The 27,439-nt window shown below is 39.7% G+C and overlaps 1 protein-coding gene and 1 non-coding gene across 2 annotated transcripts in view; one reads left to right on the top strand and one right to left on the bottom strand.

The window, feature by feature from the left end:
- The window catches only part of CCDC38 (coiled-coil domain containing 38), a 39,988-nt gene that overhangs the window by 2,296 nt on the left and 10,253 nt on the right, over nt 1-27,439 (top strand). The window contains exons 2-10 of the mRNA XM_049782936.1: nt 83-186; nt 1,510-1,672; nt 12,231-12,295; nt 13,274-13,437; nt 13,627-13,707; nt 16,243-16,403; nt 23,815-23,910; nt 24,050-24,107; nt 27,349-27,418. Coding sequence (XP_049638893.1) covers nt 83-186; nt 1,510-1,672; nt 12,231-12,295; nt 13,274-13,437; nt 13,627-13,707; nt 16,243-16,403; nt 23,815-23,910; nt 24,050-24,107; nt 27,349-27,418 — 962 coding nt within the window. The remainder of the gene's footprint in view (nt 1-82; nt 187-1,509; nt 1,673-12,230; nt 12,296-13,273; nt 13,438-13,626; nt 13,708-16,242; nt 16,404-23,814; nt 23,911-24,049; nt 24,108-27,348; nt 27,419-27,439) is intronic.
- LOC126023500 (U6 spliceosomal RNA) lies at nt 20,764-20,870 on the bottom strand. Its single transcript, XR_007500618.1, has one exon. It is a non-coding gene; the product is annotated as a U6 spliceosomal RNA (small nuclear RNA).

Here is a 27,439-nt window from a genome sequence, read left to right as displayed (position 1 = left end):
TCTCCTTCTGTTCCCAGATAGAGGAAATGATGCTCTCTGGGCCTTGGAGAAATAATTCTGTATCCTTTTTTTCTCTTTTAAGTTGAACAACCCAAAGATGAATCAGCCAAGGGAAAGAGACCATACAAGGTGTTTTTTAGAGATCTCTTTCTTTTCAAAGAAAATGAGTTGGAAGCCAAGAAAAAGGTATGGTTGATGAAGACCACATTTCCAGTTAAAGGTAGACTCCTGTTGTCTCACATCCTCATTTATGGACTCAGCTGGCTTCTATCCTAAAGTGAGATATCTGTGTGGGCTTAGTATGTGCTAGGATGGGGTATAAATCCATTTGAGGGATTAGCTTCTAGCCAGGGAAGGATCCTAATGGCCACTGCCTATGGGTCAGGAAAAGATATACCTTAATAATCTTGATAATTTGAAATCAATGAAAGTGGAATCTCTTTCCACATTCTGAAATTGGATCCAGTAGATACAAGTGAGGTCACTTGTATCACCAGCATTGACAAAGCATAACATAATTGTGCTTCATGCAAATCACAGACATCAAGGTGTGAAGACAGTTTAGTAATAAGAGTTCATAAGACAATGCAGAGAAAAAGATGCCCAGCTTGGTGAGAGAAGGGAGAAGAGATGGGGTGGGGGAGGTGGCTGCAGCAGGGTGAACCCACAAATGTCACCAAAGGATAATAGGAGATGTGTGGTAAACAATAAGCCTCAAATCACCTGACATATGTAAAATGAATATATGTGTGTGTGTGTGTGTGTGTGTGTGTTTGTATTTGTATGAATTGGGAGAAGGGAACAGGGAAAGGAAGAAAGAATAAAAGCAGTGGAGGGGTGTCATTTAGAACCACTTGATCTGAAGGCAATTGAATGGTGGAACTGACTCTCCAGGCTGGAAGTTTCTCTCACTACTGGTCTAGCCACACTTCATACTGCCTTTCATGAGGGTTGTCTTCTTATTCTTGGAGGTAAAGGCCAATTATGGGTTAAAGAAAAGTTTAATTAGAATGAGGCACAAATGTCTAGAAATGCTCAAAAAGATAGATGGGAACAGCAGTAGTCTTCCACAAGGGCTCTCTTATTTTGCAGGAAGTAACCAAAATGATAGAAAAGTCTCAGAAAATCAGAAATCTAAGTTTTCAGTGATGATGTGGGAGGTTCCTTTCCTCTTAATTATTCAATTATATGGCAGCAAACTTTTCAAATCTGCTATTCCCAAAGTTTCCTACACATGAGGCCAAGGGAAGATAGTGAAAATAGTTGTTTTCATAATGTGCATGTTTAGAGAGGGGGAATATGTTTACATTATACGTATGGTGCTTATATGGTATTCAGCATCATAAAAGAAGACAGAAACCAGCATCCTTCCAAGGTGAGGATATTTTTTATGTGAATTGTTGAGTAGATTAGAAATAAGGGGAAGATTTATTGCCAATGTTATTTTAATACATTGTTACTTTGGGAAAACAATAAAAATTATTTCTTTACACTTATTCCCTTCCGCAGGAAAAATTTATAAACCGTAGCATGAAAGTCTACGAAAAATCCACATTTTCCTCCCGAATGAAGAGTCGTTCGCATCTGAGCCAGCTAACGTTCCGTGGTGAAACAATGGGTTCATTCGAAAAATTTGGTCTCGATCCTAGTCTCGTTCTCAGATTAGCAGAAGGTGAGTCTAAATGATTGTCTGTGTTTTGATTTTTAGGCTGTGCCTGATGGTGTTCATTGACTACCTTCAGCTCTGTGTCCAGGAGCCATTTCTGGTAGGGTTCAGGGGATGAACTTGGCTTTATTCTATCCCATGAAGTGAACCTTTTGAGATGTGGTGTATGCACCATTTTTCCAGAACAGATTAAACTTAAAAAGGAAACTTAGGTATGATTTTATTGTTAGATGCTAAAAGTCTGGGTCATCTTCTCCTTTTCCATCATCAACCCTTTTAGATACACCCCACACACAAGCACAAATAGTTTTTCTCAGAAACTTTACCCTTAAGTCTTAAAGGCCAAAAGGAAGTTTAACGCTGTCTCATTTGTAGGGTCGAGGGGCCTACTTTTCTATTAGCTGTGTGAGATTTTTTTGTTTGTTTTTGTTTTGGGGCCACACCCGGTGACACTCAAGGGTTACTCCTGGCTATGAGCTCTGAAATTGCTCCTGGCTTGGGGACCATATAGGACACTGGGGAATCAAACTGCGGTCCATCCTAGGCTAGCGCAGACAAGGCAGACAGACCCCCTTACCCCTTTTGTCATCATACTGGCCTTTCACTGTGTGATCTTGAAAAAGATATTTTTGTTTTTGTTTTTTGTTTTTGTTTTTGGGCCACACCTGGAAGCACTCGAGTTATGCCTGGTTCTGTGCTCAGAAATCTCAAGAAAGTATTTTGACATCTCAAAGTTTCAGAACCTCATGTCAAGAATACATATGGATAGCAATAATATCTTATTGAGGTTATTGTTGAGATTAAATAAAATAATGTATATAAAGTGTCTAAGAGAGTCTTTGCAAATGGGAGACATTTTAAAAGGCCTCTGATCTGCTCCATAAGGTGGATATAACGACTCTACCCAGAAGAGTTCTATGCTGTGCAGGGAAGATCTCTTGAGGGCACATCAGCAGAGGTAGGCTGTCTAAGCCTACAAAGGGAAACACAGCCAGAGGAGTACAGTCACAAAGAGAAGCAGAGTGACCAAACACATCTTCTAGCCAATGAACCCCAGCACAACATGTAGAAAACATCACACTAGGGCCCGGAGAGATAGCACAGCGGTGTTTGCCTTGCAAGCAGCTGACCCAGGACCAAAGGCGGTTGGTTCGAATCCCGGTGTCCCATATGGTCCCCCGTGCCTGCCAGGAGCTATTTCTGAGCAGACAGCCAGGAGTAACCCCTGAGCACCGCCGGGTGTGGCCCAAAAACCAAAAAAGAAAAAAAAAAAGAAAACATCACACTACAAGTGTGACAATGGGGAAATAACAAAGGCCAACACCATGCATAGAGAATGAATATGGCAGCTTTGAAAAAAAGTGACAACCACCTATTTAGACTCTCAGATAAGAAGTTTAGAAAAGAAATATGTTTTTAAAAGTTTAAAAAAAAATATGGGGATTCCTCAAAAAACTGGAAATTGAACTTCCATTTTATCCAGCTATACCACTCCTAGGGATATACCCTTGGAACTCAAAAATACAATTCAAAAATTCCTTTCTTACACCTATATTCATTGCAGTGCTATTTACAATAGCCAGACTCTGGAAACAACCAATATGCCTTACAACAGATGAATGGCTAAAGAAACTGTGGTACATATATATACACAATGGAATATTATGCATCCATTAGGAGAGATGAAGTCATGAAATTTTCCTTATATATGAATGTACATGAAATCTATTATACTGAGTGAAATAAGTCAGAGGGAGAGACACAGAATAGTCTCAGTCATCTATGGGCTTTAAGAAAAATAAAATATATTGAAATAATTCCCAGAGATTAGGGCTGGAAGGACTAGCTCAAAGTGAGAAGCTCACCACAAAGAGTGGTGAGTGCAGTTAGAGAAATAACTATGCTGAGAAGTATCATAACAATCTCAGTGAGTGAAAGATGCAGAAAGCCTGGAATACAGGCAGAGGGTGGGGGAGGGAGGAGTTGGGGGCATTGGTGATGGGAAGGTTGCATTGGTGAAGAGGGTGTTCTTTTTATGACTGAAACCTAACTACAATCATGTTTGTAATCACAGTGTTTAAATAAAGATACTATTAAATAAAAAATTAAAAATAAAACTATTACATGATTAAAAAGAAAAGAAATACGAAGGATCCTCATAGAAATCAAAGAAAGCATGTGTTGTTTTCATATAAAATATAAAGTCCTAGTGTTGAGGTGAGGACTTTCTCGGCATGGCACCTTTACCCCTTCTACCAGCACGTCTAGAGTAGGGTATTAGTGGTGAAATAATTTCACAGGCAGTCAAAGTTTCATGAGAGTCATCTCAGTTTATTTCTCTGCCCTCACTGCAATGTGCATTTCCTCACATGTGTTCTACGTTAAGCCTTTTCCAAGCAGCCTCTCTCTGCTCCAACTCTGGCTCTCGGCCTCTTTCTCTCAGGCGCTCTATGACTCCTTTCATCTGCTCTTTATGATTACTTGCTGCCTCCTTCCACTCAGACAGCACCTTGCAGACACATCCCAGGTGTGGGTTGGGTCTGACCATCCAGGTGAAATTAACATTTTAACAGAAAATTTAGGGCATTGCAGAAGGGTACCTCACAAGCATGGATCAAGCTTAACGAACCACAAATAAGAATCAAGAGGATATGAAGAGAGGAATAAGAAAACTCCAAAATGAAATAACAGGACTGAAAAACTCAGAAGACAAAATGAAAACCTCAGTGGAAAGCCTCACACCAATAGAGTTAACAGTCACTGAGGACCAAATCAGTGAGCTAGAAAATGAAATGCATAAAAAATCCATACAACAGATAGGAAAAGAGCCTTAAAGCAAATAATCAATGAAAAAATCCTCAAAGAGCTGCCGGTGTGGTAGGGCAATGGTAAGGCATTTGCCTTGCACACGGCTGACCCAGAGCAGATACAGATTCGATCCCTGGCATCCCCTATGGTCCCTAGAATCAGCAGCAATTTTTGAGTGCAGGGCCAGGAGTAATCCATGAACACTGCTGGTGTGCCCCCCCCCAAAAAAAACCCTCAAAGAATGTGAATATGTGAAGATGAAAATAGACGTCTTTGATAAACTTAACAGAAACAACACAGGAATCATTGGAGTTGCACAGGCTAAGGGAAAAAATCCCCTGGAAGAATCAACAGTCAAGGACATCATTGCAGAGAAAATACCAGAGCTAAAGACCGCATGCAAACAAATCCTGCATGCTTGAAGAATACCAGCTAAAGAGACCCAAAGAAAAGTACCCCAAGACACATCCTAGTCACAATGACGAATCCCACAGATAGAAATAGAATACTAAAAGCAGCAAGATGAAAATGGGAAATTGTGTACAAAGGAGCATCCTTAAGATTTATAGAAGACCTGCCACAAGAAACCCTTAAGGCCAGAAGACAACAGTGGGATATATTAACAAAACTCAACAAAATGAATGTTTCTTGAGGAAAACTTCACCCAGCCAGACTGGCATTCAGGTCTGAAGGAAGTATACATAGCTTCATGGATAAACAACAGCAACTTTACAGACTCAAAACAGCCTTAAAAGAAAAACTGAATGGTCTGCTAATTTAAGACAATACAGACTAACAACACACAAAACTCCTACACAAAGATCATACTAAACCTCATGATAATTATCTTTCTCAAAATCAATTATGTAACTAAATGCAGCTGTTAAGAGACTCAGAGTGAATCCATAATTCTGTTGCCTACATGAAATATATATGAATAGTGAGAATAAACATAGACTCAAAATCAAAGGTTAGAGGACAATAATTCAAGCAAACAACTCTCTTAAATATGCTGGAGTGGCATATTAATATCAGATGACACAAACGTATGGCTTAGAAAAAGTTAGAAGATGGACATTTTTTAATAATCAAGGGGTCTGTACAACAGGAAGAAATCTCATTCTTAAACATATATGCACCCAATGAGGGACCAGCAAAATATTTAATACAATTGTTGACAAATCTGAAAGAAGGTATCAATAGAAACACAATAATAGTGGAAGACTTCAAAAATGCCCTGCCACCCTTGATAGATCAAACAGGCTGAAACTACCTCTAAAAGGAAAAATGGAAGAATATGGCATAAATATATAGAGAGAGCACTTCATTCCCAGAAAACTGATTACACATTCTTCTCCAATGCATATGGGTCATTCTCCAGGATAGATTACATGCTGGCCCATAAAACTTACCTCCATAAAATCAAGAGGATAGAAATTTCACAGATTACTTTCTCAGATCACAATGCACTAAAATTAGAGATGAACTAAAAAGGGACATAGAAGAAAAATTTTAACACCTGGAAATTGAACAGCTCACTACTGAACAAATAGGAGGTCAAAAAAGAAATCAAAGAGGAAATCAAAAGATTCCTGGACACAAATGTGAATGAAGATACAAATTATTAAAATTTGTGGGGCACAGCAAAAGCAGTACTCAGAGGAAATTTTATAGCTTTTCAAACACACATCAAGGAAGAATGGGCCTACCCAGATAACTTAATGACACAGCTTATAAAATTAGAAAGTGATCAACAAGACAAATCAAAATAGGTAGGCAGAAGAAAATAACAAAGCTTAGAGCAGAAATTAGTGAAATCTGAAAGGTCAATGAAAGCAAAACGTGGTTCTTTGAAAAAATCAACAAGGTCAATAAACATCTAGCAAAACTTACAAAGAAAGTGTGAGAGACTTAATAAAAATAATTAGAAATGGAAAGAAGGATATTACTACAGATTCTAGAGAATCAAAACATAATCAGTGACTACTTTGAGAAACTCTATGCCACAAAACAAGATAACTTTGAAGAAATGGATAAGTTCTTGGACTCTTATTAATTTCCAGGGTTGAAACAGGATGACCTAGCATATCTGAACAGACCCACCACTTTGAGAAAATTAAAATGGTAATCAAAAATTTTCCCCAAAACAAAAGCCAGACCAAGATGGATTCACTAATGAATTCTTTCAAACCTTTCAAGAGGACCTACTACCAATACTCATTAGGCTCTTCCAGGAAATTAAAGAAACAGAAACACTCCCAAATAATTTGCATCAAGCTAACATCATCCTAATACCAAAAGCAGACAGAGATGTTGCAAAAAAGAACATATCCCTGATGAACACAGATGTAAAGATCCTCAACAAAACCCTAGCAAATAGGATCTAATGCTTAGCAAGAAGGCCATACATTGTCCTGGCCTGCAGAACAGGTTATTCGCGGGTATAGAGGGGTCCCAGCCTGAAAAAAGAATGGGGAGAAAGAAGGGGGCCAAGCAACATGAGGCTTGTCAAGGCTCCAGTTTATTGATCGGTACAGGCTCTTTTTAAGCACGATTTTACAGGGGGTGGAGAGAGAGCAGGATGAAACAGCCTGCATTACAGAAGTCATCTTACGGGTAATCTTTACATGCCATCTTTTTTTTTTTTTTTTTGGTTTTTGGGCCACACCCGGTGACGCTCAGGGGTTACTCCTGGCTATGCGCTCAGAAGTCGCTCCTGGCTTGGGGGACCATATGGGACGCCGGGGGATCGAACCGCGGTCCGTCCGAGGCTAGCGCAGGCAAGGCAGGCACCTTACCTTTAGCGCCACCGCCCGGCCCTTTACATGCCATCTTTACATAAGGAGTACAGGAACACCTCAAGGTTAGTGAAGTTTCAAGGATGTTACAAGCTTCCTGGAATGTATGCCTGATAGGAAACTGTGATATTTCTTTGGGCTCGAGCTAGCCAATGCCTTAGGTTATGTACTCTGGCCACACAAGACTGATTTGTCCTGCTGAATTCCATATTAGGGTTTGGTCTCTGACAATACATCAGTGTCTCATCAAGAAGACCAAACAACAGGACCAAGTAGGTTTCATTCCAGGAATGCAAGAATGGTTAAACATATGCAAATCAATCAACATAATAAACCATATCAACAAAAGAAAAAGAATGGGCCGAGAGATAGCATGAAGGTAGGGTGTTTACCTAGCATGCAGGATAGTGGTTTGAGTCCTAGCATCCCTGAGCCTGCCAGGAGCGATTTCTGAGCATAGAGCCAAGAGTAATCCCTGAGTGCTGCTGAGTGTGACCCAAAATACAAAAAAAAAAAAAAAATACCAATCATATCAATAGATATGAGAAAGCATTAGATCATTCGATAAGGTCCAACACCCATTCATGATAAAATCTCTCAAGATGGGAATAAAAGGGACTATTCTCAATATAGTCAAGGCCATTTACCACAAGCTAATGACAAATATTATACTCAGTGGAGAAAAACTAAAAGCCTTTCCTTTAAAATCTGGTACAAGACAAGGTTGACCCCTCTCACCACTCTTATTTAGCATAGTACTGGAAGTACTTGCCATAGTCATTAGGTAAGCAAAAGATATCAAGGGCATCCAGAGAGGAAAGGAAGAAGTCAAGCTCTCACTTGCAGATGGCATGATACTATATTTAGAAAATCCTAAAGACTACCAAAAAGCTTCTAGAAGCAATAGATTTATATATATACATACATAAAACAAAGTGGCAGTCTATAAAATTAACACACAAAAATCAGTGGCATTCTTATACACAAAAAATGATAAAGAAGAAATGAACATTAAAAAATTCCATTTAGGGGCCGGGCGGTGGCGCTAGAGGTAAGGTGCCTGCCTTGCCTGCGCTAGCCTAGGACAGACCGTGGTTCGATCCCCCGGTGTCCCATATGGTCCCCCAAGCCAGGAGCGACTTCTGAGCGCATAGCCAGGAGTAATCACTGAGCGTCACCAGGTGTGGCCCAAAAACCAAAAAAAAAAAAATTCCATTTAGGGCCCGGAGAGATAGCACAGTGGTGTTTGCCTTGCAAGCAGCCGATCCAGGACCAAAGGTGGTTGGTTCGAATCTCGGTGTTCCATATGGTCCCCGTGCCTGCCAGGAGTTATTTCTGAGCAGACAGCCAGGAGTAACCCCTAAGCACTGCCAAGTGTGCCCCCCCCAAAAAAAATTCCATTCAAATTAGTGCCACACAAACTAAAATATTTTGAATTCAACTTAACTAAAGGGGTGAAGGACCTATACAAAGAAAACTACAAAACGCTGCTTCAAGAAATAAAAGAGACAAAATCAAACAATTATCATAAATTGACTCTTATTGACCTAGTTTTTAATACTTCCATTTATCTTTGTGTTATAACAAGAAGTAAATTTGCTTATGTCTAACGGGTGCCAGCTAGGATGGTCGGTGGGAAACTGAAGACACTGGTGGAGGGAAGCACTTCTAGAAATGAAATTGGTGTTGGAACATTTAATGTCTGAAACAACTGTATTCTAAAGAACTTGGTAAAACCATGATATTATAATAAAAAGTTTTAATGCAAAAAAGAAAGAAAAAAAAGAGGACACAAGGAAATGGAGACACATACTCTGTTTATGGATTGGAAGGATTAACTTAATTAAAACAGCAATACTTCCCAAATCATTAGATTTAATGCAATTCCTCTAAGGATACTCAAGACATTCTTCAAAGAAGTGGATCAAATACTCTTGAAATTTATTTCAGACAGTAAATATCCACAAATAGCTAAAACAACCCTTAGGAAAAAGAAAGGGAATGCATCACTTTCCCCAACTTTAAATTATACTACAAAGCAACAGTCATTAAAACAGCATGATATTGGAATAAAGACAGACCCGCAGATCAATGAAATAGACTTGAATGTTCAGAGAATGTACCCCAGACATGCAAAAGAATACCCCATCATGTAATTAATCAATCTCTGATCAGGGGCAAGAAATGCAAAATGGAGAAAGGAAAGTCACTTCAAGTGGTCTTGGGACAACTGGGCAGCCACATGCAAAAAAGTGAACTTGGACCTCCATTTAACACCATGCACATAGATCAAATCTAAATGGCTTAAAGGCCTTGATACCACACCCGGAACCACCAAGTGCTGTAGGTGGCTTCTTTCCTACAGCCATCAGTGAGATTTCAGTGAATCCACTTTAGGGAGAGTGGGTTGCACATATGGCGAAATATAAAATATATGAAACCACACAGAGAATGTGGGGTCAACACATTTCTGGCAGAGTGCGACAAGTTTGATTTTTTGAGCAGGGGAATTTATAGGGGTAAAATTAGCTACAGGTGAAGAATAATTGTAATCACAAAGCCTAGTATAACAATAACAATACCTAAGCTATGGGTGTGACTGTAAAAATTTTAAGTTACAAGAGAGAAGGTCACAACTCAAGGTAACTCCTTGCAAGCTTACTTTAAATGCAAAATCAGGATTAGGAGGAGTAAGAAATATCTAGAAACTTGATCTTTCTAGGCTGGACTCTATAGTTTTAGAGGTTAAGTGAAGTGAGGAACCAAATCCCCAAGAATGAGCTTCCCTATTTCTAAAGGAGGGTCAAGATCTGCATTCTGGTTATACCCTTGATTACCAGAAACTGCAGTAGCAAAGAGAAAAATTGTCTTTGCTTATAGGGCTGACTATATCCAGAAAAAGGGGTTCTCAAATAAACTTTGGTGCTGGAATTTCTGAGCCAAATTATTTGATAGAGGCTATTATTTTGCCTGATATATACAAAGGAGAGACAGTCAAATATTGGCTGAGAATGTAATGCCAGGCTTCTCTTTGGAAATTCCTCAACCATCCACGCAGGGGAAAAAGGTGTCCACAGCAGGCCTTTTGAGGAACCCCATGGGGGTTAAATTAGTTCTACCCACAAGGAAAATCTGAGGATACATCTGATGGGCTGAGCCCCCCTAAAAGCTTAGGTATGCTCTGGAAACCAAGTATATAAAAGAACATGTAGGTAAAACACTTCATGACTTTGAAACTAACGACATCTTTCAGGAGGAAACACCACTTTCCAAACAAGTGGAAGCAGAGATAAACAAATGGGACTATATTAAGTTGAGAAGTTTCTGCACTTTCATTGAATAGTGCCTGGGATACAAAGGCCACCCACAGAATGGGAGAAACTATTCACCCAATACCCATCAGATAAGGGGCTGATATCTAAGATAAACAAAATACTGACAGAACTTAATGAGAAAAAAACCTAATCCCATCAAAAAATGGGGAGAAAAAAATGAACGGACACTTCCTTAAAGAAGATATACAAATATATGAAATAATGCTCCACATCACTAATCATCAGGGAGATGTAAATCAAAACAACAGTGAGGTATCATATCATGCCACAGAGACTGGCACACTTCACAAAAACCAAGAACAATCAGTGTTGGTGGAGATGTGGGAGAAATGAACTCTCATTTACTGCTGGTGGGAATGCTGTCTAGTGCAGCCTTTATGGCAAACAATATGGAGATTCCTCAAAAATCTGGAAATTGAGCTCCCATAGATCCAGCTATACCACTCCTAACGATATACTCCAGGAACACAAAAACACAATACAAAACTGCTATTCATTGCAGCACTATTTACAATAGCCAGAATCTGAAAACAACCCAGATGCTCGACAGCAAATGAGTGGCTAAAGAAACAGTGGTACATATACACAATGGAATACTATGCAGCCATCAGAGGAGATAAAGTCATGAAATTTTCCTATACCTGGATGGACATGGAAACTATTATACTAAGTGAAATAAGTCAGATGGAGAAAGATATACACAGGATAGTCTCACTTATCAATGGGATTTAAGAAAAATAAGACAGTATTGTAATAATACCAGAGACAGTAGAGATGAGGAGGGCTAGAAGGACTAGCTAATAATATGAAACTTACAAAAAAGAGTGGTGAGTACAGTTAAGAGAAATAATTACACTAACAACTATCATGACAATGTTAATGAGTGAGAAAAGTAGAATGCCTGTCTTGAATACATGCAGGAAGTGGGGGAGGAGGGAGATGGGGGGCATTGGTGATGGGAATGCTGCACTGATTATAGGCAGGTATTCTTTTTATGACTGAAACCCAACTACAATCATGTTTGTAATTATGGTGTTTAGATAAAGACATTACTTTAAAAAAAAAAGGAAGAAGAAAAATATGAAGGAAAAATGAACATGGGGGCAAGGCCAACTGGTTTTCAGGTGCATTGGTAGAGATAAAAAAAAAAAAGAACAGAACTAGATACTCAAGCCAAAGTCAACAACAATAGAATCAAGAGACCCAAACTATAACAGTCTAAACTTAAAATGTGCCTGTTTTACTGGCAGGTCAGGGGGCAAAGGTCAGGGGGCAAATGGTATATGATACTCATTAGAAAACATTGGTGGTGGAAAGTCAACACTGGTGGTGGGAAAGGCCCTGATTCACTATCACTATATGTCTGAAATCCAACGAGGACGAGGAAGGACTTTGTAAATCACAATGCTTTCAATAAATCACTTTAAAAATTGAAAAATAAATAATAGTTTCTACTGTGTGAGCTCAAAATAAATGATCATGGCTATTATTAAAGTTGGTTTGAACAGTTAAGGGAAAAACAATGTTAAGTGCATATGTATTGTATGTAATGAGCTAATTAGTTTTTATTTCAGACAGAATTTTTGAAGGAAAAAAGCCACACTCATTCTATTCTTTTTAAAGGTACTGACTCAAAAAGATCTGTCTATGAATTTATCAAGGACCAAAGAGACAGGTTTCGTCTTGAGGTAGGAAAAGTTACCAAACATTATGTTTTGAATTTAGTTTGTTCATTGCTCTCTGAGCACCATTTAAAACCATCCTAGCATACAATAGGCATTTAATAAATAGTTGACCTCCAAAAAATACTTTTTGAGGAGGAGTTAAAAGATTGAAGTCTCTTGATCTTTGTTTATATAAAATTTAACTTATTTACATATTTAAGGTCAAGTAGTATTGATGAACATTTTTATAATTTCTTTTACGTGATTGAGAGCAGAAATTCCATCAGATTGTCCTAGCTAAACTGAAAAAGTAGAAAGTTGATGTCAAAGCTGGATTTGAGTCATAAATGGGGCTCCTTGAGGCTGTTGATTAAAATTTCCGCTACCTCAGGTTGGCCTGGAGGAGATTTTCATTGGAACAGAATTCCCTCCTGGTACTTCCTGCTTGAGGAGAACTTAGTAGCTGCACACAGCACAGATTGCTAATGGACAGAAAGTTTGAGTAACTACCAGGTGAACTAGGTTAGGAAGAGACAGATAAAAATGTTTTTGATTGATGGGATACAGCCAGCCTGGAATAACAGTTGACCTTCTGTGGGCTTGATCTGGTCTGGTCTGAAAGTAAAAGAGAGGAATTAGGATCCCTTCAAATTACCATACAAATAGACTTATGGTGGGCCAGGGAGAAAGCACAGTGAGTAGGATATTTGCTTTGCCTGCAGTCAACCGGGTTTCAGTCCCCAGCATCCCATTTGTCCTCCCAAGCTTGCCAGGAGTGATTCCTGAGTGCGAGCCAGGAGTAATCCCTGAGTGCCACCGGGTGTGCCCCCCACCTCCAAAAAAAAGCTTCATGAAATAAAACTGTGGTTCTAAGATCTGGGCATTCTGTTATTTTCAAACTAAATGATTGTTTACAGTGGATTTCCCCCTTAAGAGGTTGTTGAAATGTCCTAGAAAAGTAAAAGGATGCCCTTGACATGCTTCTGTTTTCAATTGTCTTAGTATGCTCTCTGTACCAAACAAAATACTATTAAAAAGTATGAAAAAAGCATGGCCCTGAGGGAAAAGCAGCTCCGGAAAGCAGAAAAGAGGCTTGAAAATGATGCAATTGCTTTTGAAGAATTCCTTCGAGACAATGACCAGAAATCTGTAGATGCTCTCAAAACGTTAGTATTTTGTGTGCTTGTTTTTTGTTGTTTGCTTGTTTCCCACTCTGTCCAGATCACTCTTTATCTTCCTTTTTTCTTTTTATTTCTTTCTCACAACACACACACACACACACACACACACACACACACACACACACACACACACACGCGCGCGCGCGCGCACGCCAAATCTTTATTGCCTTTCAGGGCAGCACAGGAAACTATTAACAAACTCCAGATGACAGCAGAACTGAAAAAAGCCACTATGGAGGTGCAGGCAATAAAAAGGTGAGGCTGGGCCACCTTCTCTTTTGCTGGGGTTCCACTGTTGACTTTTCTTTGTTCCTAGCGAGCCCTTTGGAGCAAGCAGGGGCACCTGGAGAGGATTCCCTTGCCTTGTCAGCTGGTTTTTCACATTATTTCAGGGACAGGGCAGAGGAGGTGTGTGGGTCACACTAGCAGTCCTCAGGGCCTACTCCCAGAACTGTGCTCAGATGTCCATTCCTTGACGTGCTGAGGAGACCAAACCACAGGGTCAGCCACAGGCATGGCTAGTGCCTTCGCTGCTGCCTGTACTGACTCTCATGTACAGTCACATGAGCCACATATGCATGCTTTTTTTTTCTAAAGATCTTTATTTAAGCACCATGATTACAAGCATGATTGTAGTTGGGTTTCAGTCATAAACAGAATACCCCCCTTCACCACTACCAATGCTCCCCCACCCCTACTTGTATTCATGACAGACATTCTACATATGTGATTCTGCTCCTAAGTGGGACAGGGCAGGGACCACTGGTGATAAATTTTCTCTCAGTTATAAATATGAAAACCAGGAAACCATTTGAAAAAGAACCCAACCAGTGGTGGGAATAAATAATGAATTATTTTCTGACTGCCCTCCCTTTTCAGTTGTTCTCTAAGGCATATTTCTTGTAACTCCACCTGGATTTAGGTGTATCTACCTGAGACTCGCCTGTTTCTGGGAGGGGTCTTGGGAACCTGGTATTATGTGTAACCTTACCTGCAAGACCCCTCCCATTCCGGGGAGTGGTTGGAGGTGACATGGATGAAAGAAGTTAAGATGCAGGGCAAGCTAGGGATAGCATGTGTAAATGGTTGAGATTCACCACACACGTGGTGGATAGGGTATGAATAAAGCTGATACTTCCTGAAGCCTGCCTGTGAGTGAGTTCAATACCCGCCGCCCTCATGAACCTCCAGACCCACCGGTTATTGAGGGTTGCAGAGCCATGTGGCCTGGAATGGCACAAAAAGGCCCCTCCATCCATCTCCATCCAGCTTCATCATAAGGGCTGTAACCCTACAATTTCTAGCATACATTTTAACATGTTGGGAATTGAGATTTATTTTACAAGCAGCTTACAGTTATATTGTAAGGTATATATGTATATAAGTATATATGTATGAAAAATATGTAAGTAACTATAGTCTATATGTATGTATACAAATAGAATATATTTATATACAAATGGAACATATAAGCAGAATATATATTTGTAGATCTATTTATATATAGCTGGACTCACGAGTATTATATCACCCAGGGGCAGGGGGTTGAACTGGTGTCAGCCACATGCAAGGTGAATGCCTTCTCCCCTATGCTAGCTCTCCAGTCTTGAACCAGATACGTGGACGCTTGATTATCACTCCTACACTAAGAATTAAGGAAGGCTCTCCCTGGAAAGAAATATTGATGCTGAAGCTATGCATAGAGGAATCATGTTGATAAGAACAGGATCCTGATCAAGAGGGGGATAGAAAGGAAGGTCCTGAAAGATAAAGGCAGGGTATATGGGGTCCTTCCTATGAGGGACCTACTTATTTGAACAATCTGGCTGGGTTCACTTGACAACATGATTAATCAAAAGCCAGGTGAGCTGTCACATTTCAGGGTAAATTTTTCAACTCCAGTACCAGTTGGCAACCATCTGAGAATTGGAGACAGACTCAAACTTGAGCACTGGCTCCACCATGTACTGCACAAATAAAGAGCATTGCAAGGTCTATATTTCTTCTCTTATAGAATTATGGTATGTTAGCTACATAGGAGGGACTGAGGATGGAGTTATGTCTGCAGTGGGTTTCACACACTGCAGTGCTCACAAGTGTTGGCATTCTATCCCTTCATTGAGTGCTGTCTTCTGCCACCTTCTCATTTCACCATATATCGCCAAGTAGAGTTAGAACTTCCCTCTCAAATAAGTAGAGTAAAACTATAATCCATCTACGTGCATATGTGCATAACCTTGGGAATAAAATTTTTTTTTGGCTTTTGGATCACATCTGGCAGCACTTAGGAGTTACTCCTGGCTCTGTGCTCAGAAATCACTGCTGACAGGTACCGGGGACCATATGGGATGCTGGGATTCGAGCCACCATCTGTCCTGGATCGGCTGCATGCAAAGCAAACACCCTGCCACTGTGCTATCTCTCTGGCCCCGGGAACAAATTTTTGTTTTGTTTCTGGATCATACCTGGAAGTGCTCAGGAACTTACTCTTGCTTTTGATTATAGGGATCACCCCTATGGGGTTCCAGGAATTGAACCTAGGTTAGCCGCAGGCAAAGCAAGTGCTCTTCTCACTATATTATCATTCTAGGTTCTATCCTTGGAAATGTTTTATGCAATGTTGTTTTCTCATCTCTAATTTTATTGAATCTCATATTTTAATGACCATATTTGTAGCATTATTAAATTAAGATTTGAATACATAAACTAGAGTACCTTTCCTTATAAAATCCATGGGAGGAAAAATGTGTGCTCAACACTCTCTAACCATGTTTTGTTTCTTTTGAGTAGTGAAATAGCAAAAGCAGAATTCCTCCTTACAGAGTATATGAAATATGGATATTTTCTGCTGAAGTTGTCTCCAAAACAGTGGCAAATCCAACAAGCATCAAAAAGGTCACAGACAAACAAAACTAAGGATACAATAAGGCTTCTTCTTCCAAGAATATTAAGTAAGTCATATATTATTTTCATTATAATTTTTGTTTTGTTTTTGAGCCACACATGGCTGTTCTTAGGGGTTACTCCTGACTCTGTGCTCAGAAATCACTCCTGGCTGGCTCAAGGGCCATTTGGGATGCCAGAGATCAAACCCAGGTTGACTGTGTGTAAAGCAAACGTCCTACACCCTACTCGCTGTGCTCTCACTCTGGCCCATCATATTTTTTAAATCTTTATTGATATACTGTGATATTGATTTACAAATACTATCAATTCGGATTTTCTGTGAGCATCATTCCAACACCATAGTACCCACTTCCCTCACCAGGGTTCCATAGGCCTCTTCGATTCATACAGTAACCTCTCACCTCCCTCCCAACTCAGCTCTGTGACAAACTCTCCAGTTTGGCTGCTCTTGACCATTTGTTCCACATGGTGTATCTTGAAGTCTCACTTATGAGAGTGATATCATTCTGTATCTCTCTTTTCCTTCTAACTTACTTCACTCAGCTTGATCCCCTCTAGTTCTATCAAGGCCACAGCAAATTCTGTCTTTTCTTACTACATAGTATTTTGTTGTTAAGTCAATTTGTCTTAATTTCAGTAAAACAGGCAGCTCTAACTTTCAAATATCTTGGAGGCCAGGCACTTATAGGTTGGGTAAGGTAGGACACTTACCTGAGTGGCACCCAATATGGTCCCCTCAGCCCTACCAGGTGGTCACTGAACACAGATTCAGGAGTAAGCTCTGAGTACCACCAGTTACGGCCCAAAACCCCAAACCAAACAAATCACAACAACAGCAAAATCTTGTTTCAATATTTCTATTTATTGTGTAGTCAGAATTTTTATACTGGAATAGAAAGGATTTTCGGGCCCGGAGAGATAGCACAGCGGCGTTTGCCTTGCAAGCAGCCGATCCAGGACCTAAGGTGGTTGGTTTGAATCCCGGTGTCCCATATGGTCCCCCGTGCCTGCCAGGAGCTGTTTCTGAACAGACAGCCAGGAGTGACCCCTGAGCACTGCTGGGTGTGCCCCCCCCCCCCAAAAAAAAGTCTTCTTCTGGGCCCGGAGAGATAGCACAGCGGCGTTTGCCTCACAAGCAGCCGATCCAGGACCTAAGGTGGTTGGTTCGAATCCCAGTGTCCCATATGGTCCCCCGTGCCTGCCAGGAGCTGTTTCTGAACAGACAGCCAGGAGTAACTCCTGAGCACCGCCGGGTGTGGCCCCCCCCCCCAAAAAAAAAAAAAAGAAAAAAAGAAAGGATTTTCACTATTAAGTTCAGACATAAAGCAATAAAAAATAATACACCTAGAAACTCATCCATTAAAATATGAAAAACTACTTATTTAAAGGTTCTGTAGAAATAATGAACCAATGTCAATTATACCTTAATAAACTAATCAACTAACCTATACAAATTGATTTCATTAATTAGAAAATATACAAAGGTCTAGAAAGTAGAAGAAAGAATCCTTAAAAGGGACTGAGTTTCTGTGCCACACCCAGCAGTGGTTGGGACTAGCTTTGAGCTTGGGGTTCATAGGGAGTACACGTTGTGCCAGTGATAAAACCTGGGAGAGCTATATGCATGGCAAATGCTTTAACCACAGGGATTAAACAATTCACTTCATGGAATGCCCTGGAAATTTAGGTTAGATGATTGATACCACATATATTCCCCCCAAATTAATGAATAAATGTTATTAATTAAAATAAAACCGTTGCTGAAATAAATGTCAGAGAATTAGGCTGGGAAGAAACTGGGTTTTGGTTTTTGAAATAAAATAGTTTTATTGCATTTTACCTTACTACCTATAAATGAATGGAATGGTGAGGGCATCTAGAGGGAGATGGAGAGGAGAGAAGAAAGAGGAAGAGAGAGAGGAAAAGAGTGAGGAGAAAAGAGAAAGAAAAGAATAAAATGTTTAGGAAATTTTTGCCCTGAAGAATATACGTAATGTATTGCTTTACTGGGGGAAACTTTGTACAAAGTTTTTTAAAGGTTGTATAATAATGTATATATAAAGGTTCACAGAAAAAGACCGGTTAATAATTTTGAAGTGATCAGGTGGTGGATGTTGTTCCTGAGATATTATTTAAGTTCCTACAACAGAGTCTCTGAAATGAACACTGTATAGTACTGGCATTAAGAAGTCAGCTCAAGGCCAGAAAAGGCTTCTTTTCTATAGAAGAATTCCATAACTGTTTGAAGTGGAGTCCCAAATGGAAGAGTAGCTGGGACTGAACTTGCCTGCCAGCTGAGAAATTTACTAGCTCTTTGGTGTTCAGCATCTGTATAAATCCAAGCTCTACCCACCCACTTCTGCAAAGAGCTTGATTTTGGGCCAAAGAGAAGGTAGTAAATCTCAAATCTGCCATCTCTTCCCTTCGTTCTAGGAAAATGTTTATAGGGATTTAAAGAGGTGGAGTAAGGGTGGGGTAATGTTTGACTGGACTGCATTTCATTGATTTGGCACAGTTTTTTTTTTGCAAAACAAGCAAGCAAACAAACAAACATAAAAACCCTTGGAATGCTTTCTTGATTCTCTGGCCATGTGTGATGTTTTCATAAACATGATGAGAGATTCTTATACACAGGAGAAGATCCTGAAAGTCATTAGGTCATCTGAACAGTGATGTCTTGGTATTCATTCTTTCCTGAAAACAACTTACACTGTTGTAAACTAAGCAATAGAGGAGAGGATTGCGTGAGTTTCTGCTTGCCAGTTATCATTTGCAAAACACAAGTAACTGGTGTACTGCTTCTGCCAAACAACCTATTTTCTGAAAACCATTTAGTGAAAGACAATGTACATATTTTCAGTTGAATTTCTTTTTTATTCAATAATATTTTAAGCATTATGATTATAAGCATGTTTGTAGTTGAATTTCAGTTATATATATAATATATATATATTATATATATATATATATATATATATATATATATATATATAAACACTCCCTTCACCAGTGCAACCTTCCCACCACCAATACCCCTATCTCCCTCCTTCCCCACCCCATGCCTGTATTCGAGACAGGCATTCTATTTCCCTCACTCACTACCATCTTCAGGATAGTTGTTAGTGTATTTGTTTCTCTAAATGCAATCAACACTCTTTGTAGTAAGTTTTATGTCCTGGGATGGTTCTTCCAGCTCTCATTTCTATTGTCTCTGGATATTATTACAATATTGTATTTCATTTTTCTTAAATCACACAGATGAGTGAGAATATTCTGTGTGTCTATCAATCTCCCTTTGATTATTTCATTCAGCATAAGAGTTTCCATGATATAGGAAAATTTTATGACTTCATTTTTCCTGAAAGCTGCATAATATTTCATTGTATCACTGTTTCTTTAGCCACTCATCTGCTGTCGAGCATCTAGGTTGTTTTTAGATTCTGGTTATTGTAAATAGTGCTACAATGAATATAGGCGTGCAGAAGGCAGTTTTGTGTTGTGTTTTTGTGTTCCTAGAGTATATCATTACGAGTGGTATAGCTGGATGTATGGGAGCTCAATTTCCAGATTTTTGAGAAATCTCCATATTGTTTGCTATAAAGGCTGCACTAGACAGCATTCCCACCAGCAGGAATGAGAGTTCCTATCTACCCACATCCCCATTCGCACTGATTGTTCTTGGTTTTTGTGAAGTGTGCCAGTCTCTGTGGTGTGAGATGGTACCTGATGTTTTGATTTGCATCTCCCTGATGATTAGTGATGTGGAGCATTTTTTCTTGTGCCTTTTGGGCATTTGTATTTCTTCTTTGAGGAAGTGTCTTTTCATTTCTTCTCCCCATTTTTTGATGGGGTTAGGTTTTTTCCTTATTAAGTTCTGTCAGTATTTTGTATATCTTAGATATTATCCCCTTATCTGATGGGTATTGGGTGAATAGTTTCTCCCATTCTGTGGGTGGCCCTTGTATCCCAGGCACTGTTTCCTTGGAAGTGCAGAAGCTTCTCAGCTTAATATAGTCCCATCTGCTTTTCTCTGATTCCACTTGTTTGGACAGTGGTGTTTCCTCCTGAAATATGCCTTAGTTTCATTGTCATGGAGTGTTTTACCTATGTGTTCTATATACCTTATGTTCCCGGTCTGATATCAAGATTGTTAAGCCATTTGGATTTGATCTTTGTGCATGGTGTTAAATGGAGATCACTTTTTGCATGTGGTTGACCAGTTGTCCCAAGACCACTTGTTGAAGTGACTTTCCTTGCTCCATTTTGCATTTCTTTCCCCTTTATCAAAGACTAATTACATGTTGGGGCATTCTTTTGTATGTCTGGGGTACACTCTCTAAATATTCAAAAATGTTGGATTCAGCTTTTAGATCCATTTTTCCACACTGTGTGTCTCTATTTTTTAAAAATATGGAACGCTTCATGAATTTGTGTGTCATCCTTGCACAGGGACCATGCCAATCTTCTCTGTATCATTCCAATTTTAGTATATGTGCTGCCGAAGCAAGCACCACTCTGTGTCTCTTAACTGGTGCATTTAGTTCATTGACATTGAGGAGATTGTCATGGAATTTATTATGATCTTTGTGTAGGAGTTTGGTGTGTCTGTTGGTCTGTCTTGTCTTAAAGTAGACCTTTCAGTTTTTTTTTTAAAGTTAGTTTTGAGTCTGAGCCATTTTTTGTCTATGAAGATATATGTATGCTTCCTTCAAAGCTGAATGTTTGTCTGGCTAGGTGCAGTATTCTAGGTGAATCATTTATTTCATTGAGAGCTGTCACTATTTGACACCACTGTCTTCATGCCTTGAGGATCTCTTGTGAGAATCTGCTGTAAATCTTAAGGTTCTCCTTTGTACATAATTTCCTTTTTAATCTTGCTGATTTTAGTATTCTATCCCTGTCTGATATATTTGTCATTGTGACTAAGGTGTGTTTTTAGGTGCTTTTTTTTGGATGTCATTTTCGGGCATGCATGATTTGGTTGCATGCTGTCTTTAGCTACAGAAGTTCCTCTCAGTGATGTCCTTGACTATTAATATGTCATAGGGATTTTCTTCTTGGGTCTCTGGGACTCCAATGATTCTTATATTATTTCTATTGAATTTATCACAGACTTCTATTTTTGTATGTTCAGAATCTTTGAGTATTTTTTTCCATTGTTTGTTTGCTTTAAGGCTCTTTTCCAATCTCTTCTGTTGTATGGAGTTGTTATGCATCTCATCTTCCAGCTCATTGATTCAGTTCTCAGATTCTGTTACTCTGTTGGAGAGGCTTTTCATTTCACCTAACAACTTTTTCAGTTCTGTTATTTCAGTTTGGAGTTTTCTTACTTCTATTTTCATGTATCTTGATTCTCTTATTTGTGGTTTGTTCAGCTTGATCCATGCTCTCTTTGATTTCTATGAGGATTCCCCCATATTTCTTTTCTAAGGCCCTTATCTGAGAAGCTAAGTAAGTGGCAGTTTTCAGGTCATTGGAGCTGCCATCTTCATACATGGTTGGCCTGTGTTGTTTCCCCATTTACACCCTTGTAGTGTGATGTTTTCTGTGTGTTGTGCTGGGGATCATTGTCTATGAGATGTGTGCAGCCAAGGAGTGGAGCGAAGCAGCTGGACTCTCCTGGCCCCACCCTTCATGCAAGTGTCCAGCTCACCTATGTTGATGTGGCTTCTGCAGGCTCTCTGGGCAGGGTTGGTCCCAGCACCAGCAGTCATGGATTTTGGACAGCAGCCTCTTTGGAAAGTATTTGGTGGGGATCTCAATTGAATTTCTTATATAAGAAATGACAGATTGTGGAGGTTCGTTCGTTCCTGGTGGTCTGCATATGTTGATGCTTGGAAAATGATCCAGTGCTGTTGCAAGGAAGGCAAGCACTTTACCCACTGACTATATAATCTCTGACTATGAATTAGTAATGTTTGATTCAGCATATTGATCCAATTCAGTCTCTTTGTGCTCTTTGTGGGTGAGGGCTGCAGTTTTAGAGAGAGTTTTCAGACATTGGCCATTATATAGTGAAGCCAAGTAGTCCTGGAAAAAGAGGAAGTCAATGAGAGGAGCCTGTTAAGTCTGGAATGAGTCCATTAGAGGAGGCTGAGACCTGGGTGGAAGAATTTCCCATCTGTACCTTTGGAAAGAAAACTGGTAGCCAGGAATTTCACTAGGTCACCAAGAATTGAGAAGACAGAGACAGAAGATGCAGGGAGGTTATATTAGATAGAATTTCCATAACACAGAAAGTTCTAGAGATTTCCAGTTTGATGATAAGCAGATTCACGGGCTCTGAATTAAAAGACTTTACAGCACAGAAGTCAGCTTAAATCAGGAAGAATGTTTTCCAGAAAGCATAGTGTTCACTTACTGGTGTACCATGGCTAGTTACCCAGCTGCATTCTCTTTTGTCTCTTGATTGTACCCAGTGTAATTAAAGTAGGTGTATGTGAAATTTACCCTTTCGGATATAAGGGTAAGTCTACCCAATGTTACTATTTTTATTTGTGCCCTAGATTTGCTAATTTACTGAATTCTGATATTCAGTAATCAAAGTTATTCTGAGTCATTGAACTAACCTCTTAATACCAGAAAGTATGTGTGAGGTACATTGAGCAGAGTGATGACACTTGGTTCAGTTCATGACAGTGTTTGACAAGAGAAGGAGCCCGGAGAGATAGCACAGCGGCATTTGCCTTGCAAGCAGCCGATCCAGGACCAAAGGTGGTTGGTTCGAATCCTGGTGTCCCACATGGTCCCCCGTGCCTGCCAGGAGCTATTTCAGAGCAGACAGCCAGGAGTAACCCCTGAGCACCGCCGGGTGTGGCCCAAAAACCAAAAACCAAAAAAAAAAAAAAAATGTGGCTGACAGTGTTTGACAAGAGAGAATGAATGAAAGGAAACTGTGATGTCTTAGCATTTAACAGCCACATATTCACTCCTAGAGTTATCCTAGCACTAAGGATACCGGGAAGCCACAAGTCTCAGACCAAAGGCATGAATGGCTAATTGCAGCATTCTAGAGGCTGCCATGGGAACAGAGATCACATACCTGGCAGGCCGATTCCATTTCAACCAGAGATCAGCCTTTGTCATCTGCATCATACATTGCTAGTTTCAAAGACCCCCATCTTGTATTTCTTTCTTTTCGGTTTTTTTTTTTTTTTGGGGGGGGGGGTCTCACCTGGAAGCACTCAGGGGCTACTCCTGGCTCTATGCTCAGAAATCGCTCCTGGCAGGCTCGGGGGACCATATGGGATGCCAGGATTCGAACCACTGATTTGCACGCAAGGCAAATGCCCTACCTCCATGCTATCTCTCCGCCTTCCCCTCCCCCATCTTGTATTTTTATCCCTGAAAGTTTGGCAATAGTTGTACCTTCAGCTGTGTCCTCAAACATTGTTGGGTTTCATTTTTTTTCTTCCATCTCAACCTTCCCCCACCAACTCTACTTCTCATTTGTAGAAATAATTTCAAGGAGAAATGAAAGCAGTTCCGATGATCTCCGCGGGTCTTCGATTTCCGAAGAATCTTCAAAGAGCAGAGGTGCTACCCAAATAGGTAATAGTAGATGTTGGGTATAGCAAACTAGCAAACAGATAAAGATTTTTGTACTGAGTATTTATTTTTAATGATATGTTATTTCTTTTTACCTTGGCCATCACTGATGACTTGGATTGCATCTGGACCTTTTGAACAGGAAAAATAGCAAAGAAGCTCATGTCAGCACAACAGATTAAGAAATCAACTCCACCAAAGTACAGTAAATCCTTGATTAAGTCTCCTGAAAAAACTTTTTTTTTTTTTTTTGGTTTTTCGGGCCACACCCGTTTGATGCTCAGGGGTTACTCCCAGGGGTTACTCCTGGTTAAACGCTCAGAAATTGCCCCTGCCCCTGGGACACCGGGGGATCGAACCGCGGTCCTTCCTTGGCTAGCGCTTGCAAGGCAGACACCTTACCTCTAGCACCACCTCGCCGGCCCGGAAAAAAATACATTTTGATGCAAATATCTTCTTAACTTTTCTTTAACACAATTACCAGCTAGCCAGCCACGGTGACAAATACAGGAAAGGATAACAAATGGTTTTCATTTCCATTTGCTAGGTGATTGAGTGATCAGAGTGACCAAGCTCTGCCAACCCTCCCTGCATTGTCTAATGAGTACCTTCAAGAGCTATTTCAGAAACTTCTTGTCACTGCGTCTTGTGCCCTAGGGACTTGATCTTCCAGAATCCATTGCTGATTACTTATTATTAAGTCAGTTCCACTGCTGGCCTATATGTTTGCAATTTCACTATGTTGCTCAGAATTGCTAAAGATTTTTTTATTCCATTTATTGATTATTGATGCCTTTATTCCCATTAATTCATAAATCATGAGTTCTCCCCCTCCCCCTTTATAACAAGGTAGCTCTAAGAATCATATGTCTGCCTGCAGTTAAGTACAGTGTCCAGAGGTCATATTCTGCGACAGCCCCACGATATTCAGCTGAATTATGCCTGATCCAAATCAGCACAGATCCTTGGCTCTGATTTCCAGAGACTCTAATTTTGCTCCACTGGGGACCAGGAAATAACTACTGATTTTTGTGTTCATTGTGCTTTTATTTTAAGATCATTATTAATTCACATGCAACTGTAAGAAATAGTAACAAAAGCCCCCTCATATTATCTGGTACTTGCCATACCCTGTAGTAATAACTTGCAAAACCGTAGTACAATATTACAACTGGAATTTTTGAATCTTGACATTGATGGTCAAGAAACAACCAAATATAGGCCTTTACCACTGGGGTGTCTTCGTCTTTTTTTCAGTTCTACCCATTCCCTCTCAGCACCTCCCCTTAGCTGCTGGCAAACACTAATCTGTCTCCATTTCTGATTTGCTTTATTTTAAGAGTGTAGTATAAGTCTGTTGCTTACAGAATATGACTTTTTGACACTAGATATTTTACTGAGCACCATTCTCTAATGATTTTTTGGGTTTATCTGTAGTTGGCTCCTTGTATTGCTAAACCATAGTCTATGTTTCTGTTGCTATTTAGCTAATACATATTGTAGAATATTCAGATTGTTTGCAATTTGGGACTTTAAGGAATCAAGTTGTGATCTCTGCATTTTCATCACATGTTTTGGTCTGAACATAGTTTTAGTTCTTCCAAGAGAAGTAGCCCAGTATGTAATTGTTGATTTGGGACAGAGGTCTTCAAACTACGGCCTGCGGGCCACATATTGTATTTATTCCCATTTTGTTTCTTCACTTCTAAATAAGATATATGCAGTGTGCATAGAAATTTGTTCATAATTTTTGTTTTTACTATAATCTGGCCCTCCAACAGTCTGAAGGACAGTGAACTGGCCCCCTGTTTAAAGTTTGAGGACCCCTGATTTGGGAGATACAGATCATATATTTTCCAATGGAAGAGAGGGCTTGGCCATACTCAGCAGTGCTCAAGGGTCACTCCTAGCAGTGCCCCGGAGACCTTCTGAAATGCTAAAGGCTGAGCAAGGATTGATCATATGCAAGGAATCCCTGTATTATCTCCTAGCCCTCAACATTTTTTCTTTATAATGTTTTTTTTTTTGTTTGTTTGTTTGTAGGCCAGTAGTGCTCAGAGCTTCCTAGCTCTGCACTCAGGGATCACTCCTGATGGTACTTAGGGGACTATATGGGGTGGTACAAGGCAAGCATCCTATGTTGAGACCAATTTCTGGATTCTCTCTTCTGTTCCATTAACTCTCCCTCCACCTGTATCACGATCATCCTTAATATTATTCCCGATATTATCAGTTTAAAATTGGGTAGTCTAATTGTTCTTACTTAATCCCTCTTTTTCAAAAATCTCATTAATTTGGTTCCTTCATCTTCCCATAAAACTTTTGGAATCATCTTGTAGTTATCCCTAAAACAAAAAAAGCTCTCCCTAGAATTGCCATATGGCCTAATTGTTGTTATATGTTGAAATATTTCTTCCAAAAAGACATGCTAAGAGCTGTAGCAATAGTGCAGCAGATAAAGCATTTACTTTGCACACCGCTAACTTTCCATCAATCTAGATTCACAGACTTCAATGGCGAGAGTTAATTTTACCTCTTCTCTTTTGGTTTCAGAAGCTCATTCTGTTCTTGCTTCCCTCAAGTCATTCTTTCCTATCTTCCTAGATTTTTCCTCTTTGCCTCTACTCATTTACTCCCTTTTCCCATCAACATTGCCCTCAAGGTAAAAATGTTCATTTCCAAGATCAGACCAACAGGCACTTCACTCTTTTCCCTTTATTTTCGCCCATTGAAATAAATCTCAACTTCATATTTTAAAGAATTTTTCTAGAGTCACTTTACATGCCATGTATTCTTTGAGGATGTGCCTTTATTATCACCCACCCTCCTGTTCCAAGCAACATTTCTTCAGCTAGGGGGAAAATATTTTAGAAGACAAATTTATTATTATAATGTAAAAAGTATCAAAGTACAAACTGTACTAGAATGCTAGTACAGTTTTTGAGCACTAGAGCACACTTCATTTCTCAGAAAGACTGCATGAAAATGAATAAACTAGATGTGGCTGTGTACCTTATGTGTTGCTTTTAAAACAGTGAATGCCCCTGGGCCAGAGATAGACTAGGAGATAAAAGGCTCTTGCCTGCATGCTGCTAATTCTGGTTTTGATCCCAAGCAATTGTGTATGGTCTCCAGAGCAACAGTTATGGCCTCCAAACCAATAATAAATAAAATACCAACCAGACATCATAGATGTGTATCAGGAATAATATGGCCCTCCCTATGGTCTCATTGGTGGAGGATATTACCCTGTCTGGGTTCCAATTTTTTGCTTTTTCGTTACTTATTCCTGGGATCTATTGATTCCAGCAACCAGCAGTTTTCTAAAAGGTTAGGTAGGCTAGTCAAAAGAAATTTGTTGCTAGTTGGATAATTTAGAAGTACATGCAATCTTTTTTGATGGAAATGGACTCAGAAACCAGACATCTTTTTCTTTGGCAGGGCACCAGAGAGCATCAGCTCAGAAGACAGCTTGGAATTCTTTTTAGATGATGATATCGAATATGATCTGGTAAACGGAGTCTATTTCTTG

This window comes from Suncus etruscus, chromosome 11 (genome assembly GCF_024139225.1).
Source record: "Suncus etruscus isolate mSunEtr1 chromosome 11, mSunEtr1.pri.cur, whole genome shotgun sequence".
In the NCBI taxonomy this organism is placed as follows: domain Eukaryota; kingdom Metazoa; phylum Chordata; class Mammalia; order Eulipotyphla; family Soricidae; genus Suncus; species Suncus etruscus.
The sequence above is the reverse complement of the archived record's forward strand: the minus strand, read 5'-3'. Positions and strand labels throughout refer to the sequence as shown.